General features: G+C 35.3%; 2 protein-coding genes across 8 annotated transcripts; both read left to right on the top strand.

Annotated features, from left to right (window-relative positions):
* The first annotated feature begins 413 nt into the window (after window positions 1–413).
* On the top strand, window positions 414–6,799 carry LOC147523146 (uncharacterized). Of its 7 annotated transcripts, none has more exons than XM_086597479.1 (6): window positions 415–565; window positions 635–691; window positions 786–804; window positions 930–1,147; window positions 2,613–2,713; window positions 6,477–6,799. In XM_086597479.1, exons 1-4 carry the CDS (start codon window positions 527–529, stop codon window positions 1,142–1,144), a joined length of 330 nt encoding a protein of 109 aa, XP_086453605.1. In that variant the 5' UTR covers window positions 415–526; the 3' UTR covers window positions 1,145–1,147; window positions 2,613–2,713; window positions 6,477–6,799. The 7 variants fall into 7 exon arrangements, 3 of the variants coding, with proteins under 3 accessions (XP_086453605.1, XP_086453611.1, XP_086453601.1); XM_086597485.1 differs by lacking the exon at window positions 6,477–6,799 and adding an exon at window positions 5,417–5,981; XM_086597475.1 differs by lacking the exon at window positions 6,477–6,799 and adding an exon at window positions 3,639–4,059.
* Window positions 6,800–8,047: 1,248 nt separating this feature from the next.
* LOC147523145 (uncharacterized) lies at window positions 8,048–8,491 on the top strand. Its single transcript, XM_086569672.1, has one exon. It carries the CDS (start codon window positions 8,048–8,050, stop codon window positions 8,489–8,491), a length of 444 nt encoding a protein of 147 aa, XP_086425798.1.
* Window positions 8,492–9,803: the final 1,312 nt, after the last annotated feature.

Below are 9,803 nucleotides of genomic sequence, written 5' to 3'. Positions count from 1 at the left end.
TTCCACAAGAAGGCCAAAACCACCGAAAAAAACGTGTTAAGGCTTCAATGCCAGAGTTGCAAACATGTCTCCCATCATGCAATTCAAACACCAATATTTGAGAAGCTAAAGGGTTGGTTTATCAAGAAAAGAGAAGCGCTACAGATCATTTATCTAAAGTGAATGTGATGCAACAAAAGAACTATGGATTTGGCTCTCCGACGTTTTCATGTTTAAGTTGTTACCAGTGCACATCATAAGCTACTTTGTTCCCCACATCCTATTTTATGCTCCATTTATATGTGGAAATGTGAATATGTGTTTCCTATTTTGTCACCCACGAAATTTTCTACACTTCACGTTTGAAGGGTAAATTAGTCATTACGTATTACCCAGAAAAAAAATTAAAAACTACTCGGTAGCAGACGACACCGTTTCGCTACAATTTTACATCAATAAATGAAATCCCACGTACTCTTCTTCTCTCCCTCCAAAACTATTAAATCTATTTTGTTTTTCTAATTTGTAGGAAACCACACTAAAATCTATGCAAAGGCAAATTGATTTTCTTCGTCTTCGGATTCAGGTTCGCTCCATGTACTCTTCTTCTCTCCCTCCAAAACTATTAAATCTATTTTGTTTTTCTAATTTGTAGGAAACCACACTAAAATCTATGCAAAGGCAAATTGATTTTCTTCGTCTTCAGATTCAGGTTCGCTCCATCAGGTCTCAATTTTTTTTCTCCCTTTTAATTATTCTTATGTTCTTCCCATTTTATTATTGCAATTGTATACTATCTGTAACAGTTAATGTATTTACTCGAAGGTATGCTCTCATCCTGATATTGTTTTCTTGCATTGCCATTTCCAATGTTTATTTTTGTTTTTGTTTTTTCTTTTTACAATTTACATTGTTCTAACATTCATTTGGGATTGTGAATTTCCAACCAGTTTACAGTGTTTATTTATTCTATTGCTTGCCTGCTTCAATCAAGGCTTCGACCAACCGACAGTTTCCTCTCAAAGTTTATTGTCCCTTATACTATCCCAAAATGATGGAAAAGAGATTGGAACACAAGGAATATTTCAGTGGAAGTCTCATTGATGCAAAGACAAAAATGAGAAGGCTTTACGGATCTCAAACGCTCTTCTTTGATCAATGTTGACAGGTAGTTAACACTTCAAAATTATAGATAATTCTTACTAATCCACAATGTTAGAAAGTACATCTCGATTTAATACTTTGCACTTTGCACTTTCATCTACTCCATGAAAGTTGTGTTTTCACTTATTTCACTCCTTAACTTTGTCTGAATGTTAGTTAATATTCACATTCCTTTTCTCTATCTTATGATAGGCTGTTCGTATCTACTAGAAATGCTCAATACTTTTGTGCTTAGGCTATATCACTTCCTATTATGAATTTCTAACAAGTTGGAAAATAATTTTGATTTAGGACATGTAAACCATAAGATTAAGTTAGGAATGTTCTAAGTGTATCCCTCGGTCATTCGAGGCTTTGTTGTGTAAACACCCCAAAACTTAATCAATGAATTGAATTCCCTCTTTCAGAGAGGCCGATAAATTCTTATGTGTTCAACTTTTACATTACTGGTTTATATTACTGATTTACCTTCCATGTTGCTAATTTCACTAATCTTCAATTTTTTAACATTAATTTATATGCCAAAAAGGGTAGAAAGTGCACTAATGTTTGCCATTAGTTTTTGTTACTTTTCTCTATCTAGATAGGAATGACCATGTTATATTTGTAATAGACTAAATCTGGAAAAACGGTTGCTATATTCGACAAGGCCATCAAATTAACTAGGAAGGAAGGTAGTACATTTGAAGACTACACATGTCGCCACCAAACATCCACTTATCCAACGCAAATGGATAGCTTACTTGAACTTATCATCCTAGAAATAGCTTGCAGTACCTGGTTTTCGCTGCACAGAGTAACAATTTTGAGTTTGTTTGTTGGGTCTTTTATGCGTGATTCTATGTCGTTATGGCAATTTTCAGCTTCAGAAAGACAGTGGAGTATATATATGATGTTGTATAAAAAAAAATAAGATGAAACTCTTAATTACCAACAATGTTGTCTGACGAAGTTAAATCTGCAACAAGTAATTCAGAAACCTTTTGTGTTTTAGAGCTAGGGAGTTACTGACGAGATTGCCATATGGGTTGTGTTGGATATTTATTGTGATGCACTCATATGGTGGCAACGGCCATTGTTTTAATCTTTACGTATTTTTTTTTTAGAAATAAGCTAGGTTTAGGCAGACCCCCACCTGTATTAATCAAGAAAAACGAGCGTACATAGTTCCCTTAACATCCTCTTCTACTAACATACATAGTTCCCTATCTATAGGAGGCCCAACAAAAGATAAAAGCTCTACAGGGCCTAATACCAAACTTCCTAAATTACTATTTTGGTTGTACACTTGGCATTCTTAAGGTTATTACAATTTTTATATGGTTATTATTTTGTCTTATATTTTGGTTATTTTCGATCTTATAAATCGTGTATACATATTGTTACTTTGTGAACTTCTAAGATTGAACACTTTTCAAACAGGTGCCTTTATTTTTATTTTCATTATATTTATTTTTTGGTGGGTGTAGACATTTGATTGGGTTGCAGGGAGAACAGACATGTATTGTATAGAATGGTGGCCTGGAATTTGCAAATTGCTTCCAAGACATGTCATTCCCAAAACTCCAAGGTATCTTTTTCCACTATTTTTGAATTTTCGTCGCATTTATGTGGATACGATGCATCATTTTTTCCTATAAAGTTTAGTTTGGTATATTACATGCAAAGTTCAGTTGTCTTCTTTGTGGGCATTTGTTTAATACTGGATTTTGGTCATTCATTGGGTTTCATTGGTGTTTTTTCTCTTGACTGCAATTCACTTGGTAGTTGCTGTTTTTTTTTTCACTGAGAAGGTACAATGTGAGGGTGTGATTCTCTAAGTATAGTGCAAAGCACCATTCTAGGTAATGGAAACAAATGTTGCTGAAGTCTACTTATTCATCGAGCATAGTTCGTATATTCTTCATTAACGTTGTGTTAAGGTCAAGAGGATATTAACCTATCTAGAGTCTAGAGTATCTATTAGTTTGGAAGAAAAACAAATAGCTTCTTTCTAAGTTCTTATTTTCCTTTAAGGAGGTTAGAGACGGATCGAAGGTCTCTTAGTGTTTTAGGTTTGTTGTGTAATGCAACAGTTTGTATTCCCCCCTCTACAAACTCTCCAGCCACTTCGTTCAGTTACTGAATTTTGTTATTTTGCATTTACTAAACAATGGATCATCTTCTAGCCATTTTTTTCAGTTAACCAGCAATCTCTCTCTCCAATCGTGAGTTCCTCAATAAGTTCCACACCCATCTCCTTTTGTTTTACGATTTTTCGAAGGTTATTAAGTGTTGAACTTTGCTAAGGTTATGGCCTAAAATGTTTAAGGAAACCATTGCTCAAGGTACGATACAGTTTGATACTTATTCAGTAGAGAAATGTTTCACGGATAATACATTTGTTGCTGTTTCATTCTTTGTCATTAAATATTATCTTATTACAAGTACTTACTTTTAATATACACAAAGCACGCTACTGTTAGAATTGACTTTGTCACACTGGGATGGAACAGTTGGAGTGTGCAACAAGAATGGTTTTACATCCAAAAACACTGTCCTACCTGCAAATTCATCCAAACGCCAATCACCCAATATTGAATAACGCTTGAATTGAGAATAGAATGATCATCTTATATGTGCAAGAGTCTAAATCTAGGAGAAGTGCTCCTACATTGACAAAGCCAACAATTACCTAGGAGGGAAGGTGCTAGATCCGAAGAATGCACATGTCAAGAAATACCCAGTTGTCCAATGCACATGAACATCATATGAGAACATTTCATGCTCAAAATAGATTCCATATTATTTTGTGGCGACTGATGACTGATGATTTTCTTTTTTATGCATTATATATGTTTAAGAACTTGTTTTCAGGAGATGATACTGTATTTTAACTTTCCTTCCATATGGTATTCTTCCATATGCGGATTCAAAGTTGTGTTGGCAGTGAAAATACATTTTTTTGCTACTTGACATATCAAACGTGTCAAGTAATTTAATGGGTTCCCAAGGGAACTACATCCCTGATTTTTAATTGCAAAACTTTATCTTACAAATATTATTTACCCTTTCTAAAAGTGAAAACCAACAACCAACCATCTTTCATAACTTTTGCAAGCGCAACGCGCGTGCCTATTTACTAGTTATAATGTAATGCCGATTTATCAACTCTCTCTCTCTCTCCCCCCCTTTTGCAAATTAGAGGTTACAATTAGAGATTAAATAGAGAAAAATATCATATGCATATCCATAATTCAGGGTGCACAATACTAGGACTGGAGTTATTTCAGGGAAATTATGACTTGCAAAGAATACAGTTACTGGTAGAGGGTTGAGGTTAACAACTTGAATTTTAGATCAACATATATGGAAGTCATAAGAGACGTCTGTGTGATTGTGTGATATACTTTTCGCTATTTCGGTATCAAACAACTGATAATAATTGTAATTGTGGTACAATCACCGTGTTTTGAAATGTTCGGACCATAGCGGTTTAATAGATAAAGCAACGTACAGCTGCGTGTGAGGTGAAGAACGTTGAGTGCACTCTTCTGAAGGGGAATGACAACATCTTTAGGTTAATAGTTACTGGGTTCATGTATAACTCAGCAGATGATTTAGATATACTTCATTCACATGGGATTCGAGGTAAACTAACCAAAGCCAGCAGGTTGTATAATGGAAGTCAGATGGCGTCCTCCTGATATTGGGTTTTTTAAAGCCAAAATAGATAAAGTGCCTAAGTAAAAATATCATGGTTCTTGGCATCCAATAAACTTGGCACTGACACCAGGCACAATCCTGTTCTCTGCCTTCCATCTAACATAATCAGTGTGAGAGAACTTGGTGAAACCCCATCCACTTCCTCCTAACTTAATCAGGGTTTGGGCCGACAAGACATGACAATCTCCGAATATTGTGCTTGGAAACATTAGACTTCCAATAAATTCTTTCTACGGCCCTACACTTATGTCCAAGTCTTATGTTATTGCAGCACAACCCAAGGCTCCTAAATTTTGTTCATATTGCAAGGGTATTAGGCACTATGTTTCGGAGCGTAAGCACCTAAAAATCGCACTAGACAAGGAGAAAACCAAGAATTCTACAACACTAGTTCAGGTGCAGAAGGTAAACCGGTTAAGGATGCAACGTCTCGGGATGAGACCACTGAATTCACCTAGCATCTTGATCAAACCTTAAATATGTGTTTTTATCCCCTTATAATATGCTTCAATTTAGTCTAATTATATGTTCAATAATGTATAAAACTCATGTTCTTATTTTTTTTTAGGATTCAAGACTATTCTGGATTAATTATCTCAAACGACGAATTCTATAGCCAAAAGGAGCCAAAAATGGACCTCTTGTGAAAAATAAATATTATTGGAAAAAAGTCAACCGTCAAAGTCAACTCAAGGACTCAAAGACTCAAGGGCTTAAACAACACTCAAAAACCCAAAGGCCAAAGGCTCAACCTATTCTAAGACATGGGCTCAACACTTAAAGCTTCGAAGACCAAAGGCTCAACCTTTCAAAGACGTGGGCTTAGGCCCAAAGGCTTAGTCTTATCCACTCAACTCTTGAAGACAAAAGAAGAGTAGAGAATGTTCTAGAATAGGTCACTTGAATGAGAATAAATAGGAGGGGTAAACTTATACATCTTTACACAACTATATAAGCGTAGAGATTACCCACCAAAAAGGAGAGCTAGCTAAGTAGTAACTAGACTCTAGTAGGAGTAGCATATATAACATTAATTAGATATAGTTTTTTAATTAGTTTTATTATTTTTTTCCATTTTCCATTGTTTTCAAGCTCAAGCTTTTATGAATCAAACTTATTTTCTACCATTGAAACTTATTTAAATCTTGTTTTCCGTCAACTAGCTAGTTCTTTTAACATCTTGCTATTCATTTCATTTCAACCCAAAAGCTTGTTATACTCATTTGAATCAATCAGATGAGTATGACTTGCTAACCAAGTTACATCAATCCATCATTTACTTTCATGTTTTGAACCAAACCAATTAAGCATTCATGTTTCAATCATCAACTCCTAATAACTAGTGTTTCCACCATCTTTTAAACATTAAAAACTACAAATAGGAAATGAGCGTTTAGAGAAAGGTTTAATTTTTATTCATCCATCCATTCTCCCCAACATAAGATTTAAGATGAACAATGACAACCCAATACTCACCCACAATCCAATAGTAACAAATAGCGCCGCCTTCATGGATACAAACACAACTATCTAAACTCTTCTTTTTATTGTTTTTTTTTTCATAATTTTTTTAAAGTTTTTATTTTCATATCATTTACTAATTGATATTTTCATGTGTTTGAATACAGATTTAATTTACTGAAATGGAGTCCACCATCAGAAAGAGGAGTTCCTGAATTATCCATCCAAAAACTGTAGCAAACGGAGCAAATCGAGGAGCGACCGCGTGACTGAGTTCCACGCCCGTGCCATTTCAACCCCGCGACCGCGCGACTGAGTTCCACGCCCGTGCCACTTCAACCCCGCGACCGCGCCTCATTTTTTCAGAACAAGATTCTGTTAGTACAAAATCTTTGTAGTTCAGTATAGATTAGTTCTATGGTATCAGTTTGATTCAACTGTTAGTAGTTTGAAACTAGTTAGAGTTGCAAGTTTTCAGTTTTTTAATATATATAACTTAAAATAATTAGTTAATTAACAATATTAGATAAACACTAGTTTTGGATTAATATCATGTTTTGAAGTTATTTTCATTATTTTTTGTTAAATACATGTTAGATTAGGATAATATCAACATTAGTTAAAGTTTTAATACAAAGTTTAGGATAATATCAACTTAGGTTTAAAATAGAAAGTAATTGTCTTTTGGTTAAAGTTTCACAAAATTACCAAGTGTCGAAGATTTGATCACCTTGAGCCATTTAGATGCGCGAGGCGAGTCGTGTAACAAAATGCTCGTGCATTGCAAATCAACTTGGGGATTAAAGATTCAATCTTTGACAATTCTTTTTATCTTTTCATAATCACATAGTTAATAGTTAAATAGGCATTAGTTAAATAGTTTAGTTTAGTTAGTATTTGCTTTACTTTCATGTTAGTTAAGCCCAAGAAGGCAAAGTTATAAACTTATTGGCTTTGCCACCATTCAAACCCAACATGTAGGTTTAGTTTAAAAAAATTTGTAACCAAAAACGTAATGCATGAACGGTAGGGTTTGAAAAAACAAGACACTCCATACTTAGCTTGGTCAAACCCCACCATTGCCAACTCCATCCCCAAGGACGTGTACGTACACTTGGGAGGTAAGAATTTCATCCTCCTCGACATACTGTAAGAGGATACTTGGTTATTTATAAGCATGACTACGTGATTCCGTGTTTTAACTTTTCGTATTGTCTTTACTTTACGCGCTTAAGGCTAAATGTTGATGTAGAAAGTGGTAAGTGTGAGGTTCACCATGGAATGTTGAAGAAGAATGAATTGGAGTTTGATGAAGGGGGAAAGGTAGTTTCAATGGATTGATCATTTACAGTTCCTACTTTGATTGGTTTTGCAAAAAGAAGATGACTTATATTAAAATGAAGACTTGGATGAAAGCAATGAAATGAAACTTGAGTTGAATAACTTGATAAACAACTTGGATTGAAAAAAAAATGATAAATAACAAAAAGGAAATAAAGCAAATAAAAGACTTAGAAAAATAAAGGACTTGAATTGAAAATCTACACTACTCCTACATGACCATAGATTAATTCTAGGTTCAAAAGCATTGAACTGTATGAAAGAGTACCTGGGGAAGACATTGAAAATAGTAACAGATGATGTGGCTGTGAGAACTATTCTGATGAAGCTGGGAATCGGGGCCACTTTTAAACAGAAGGAGGAGAAATAAGTTAAATGGGAGAGGACTGAATTGGACATGCCAATGCTGAATACAGATGGATCAGTCGAACATGGGAGAGCAAGGTATGGAGGAGCTCTGAGAGATCGGAATGGAGCTGTTCAAATGGGTTTTAGTGGGAGCTCAAAAAAGCTTTCAGTCATACACCAAGAGCTGCTAGGAGTTTTAAAAGGCATCCAAGGTGTAGCTAAGATGAATATATTGGAAGTGGGAGTCCAAGTAGACTCTCTCAGAGTAGCACAAATTCTGAACAAAAAAGTGGATCCACCATGGTACTGTAGGAACTTGGTAGCACATATAGACTTGATGAGGCTCAAGTTTGCAAAGCTCAATGTTAGACATGTGTTCAGGGAAGGAAACCAACTGGCTGACTACTTGTCTAAAGTTAGCACCACTAGTTGTAATCTTAGTGATGAATGTTGCAACAAAACTATGTATTTTATCCCCCTCCATGGATCATAAACTGCCAGAATTGATCAAAGGGGATAATGAAGGAAGGATGTACTTGAGATTTTGCAATAAATAAAGGTTGACAATTCTAGGTGCTCTCTCTCCTCTCACATTTTAGTTTATATACTACACCTTTTACAAGTTATAGATTTGCCCTTCTACCTTGGATTTAAGCCACCTCATGAGTTTACTTTATGTTTTTTTCTTAGATGCAAGACACCTCATGAGTTTGCTTTTTCCTTTATACTTTATGCTTTTTGATTTTGCTTTTGGTTTCTTCTTGAGCAAGTTTTAAGCAAGGCTACTTTTGAGATAAGGCCATAAGCTTCAGTCTTTTGGGTTTGGGTACTTGACCGTTGATCGTTGACTTTTCCTCACTTCCTTATATAAGCTCGAGTCTTCCATAGCTACGTTACTAGAGCTTCTTTTGGCGCTAAAGTTCATCTTTTACGATAAGTAGTATGAAAAGGCATGTAACCTGCAAATGATAGCAAAAGCTATGAGTTGTCTGTTTATTAAGCATAAGAAGGACATATTTGAAGCATTGTAAAGGTAATAAAACGCACATTTGAGGTCTAATTACTAAACCCAAGCCATAACAAACAACAAGTGGGAATAAGCCCTACTTTAGTTAAACGGACGTTGCGTGATCATTATGCTACATAGCCTAAACAAAAAATTAAAATCAACCAAGCAGAGCCAAACTAGTCACATCCACAGGACAAAACACTTAGCACGAAGATTGAGAGTGAAAAAACTACCAGATTCCGATGGACCAACTACCTTCCTCACTCCCCTCCTTCGTATCATTTGTGATTGAGATTCTTGGTAGCACACCACTTGGTGAAGTGGTGATTCTCTCTTTTGAGGTGTGTAGATCCCAAAATCTAGTTCTGTACCCAACTATCCATTTCAAACAGGGCATAATATATAATTTACAGGCCAACAAACTTTTTAAAATTCCAAAGTGCACAAACGTATTTCGATTGATTTGTGCATCATCCTTGTTTGAGCATTCATGGCTTATCAATATGCATCACAACCGTCATGGAATTACAATGCAAACCCAGAATATTATTTTTGTTGTTGTAGTACTTATCATTGGGCTTCTCATTGGCCATCATATACCAAGTTCGAGCCTACAATGGGAAATTCTTACAATTACGAACCTCAATTTTCAATCTTCTCTAGTTCAAGAGTTTTCTAATCATGCAAACAATTCATGAAGTTCCACCACAAATAGTCAAGCACCATTCATGTATCCACTTGGTCAGTCAGAGTGCGGTTTCACCCTAAGTCCATTACCATTCTTATCACTATCCAT

This window comes from Coptis chinensis, chromosome 1, assembly GCF_015680905.1.
Source record: "Coptis chinensis isolate HL-2020 chromosome 1, ASM1568090v1, whole genome shotgun sequence".
Lineage (NCBI taxonomy): Eukaryota > Viridiplantae > Streptophyta > Magnoliopsida > Ranunculales > Ranunculaceae > Coptis > Coptis chinensis.
Note: the sequence above shows the minus strand (reverse complement) of the source record. Positions and strands in the feature narration are given on the sequence as shown.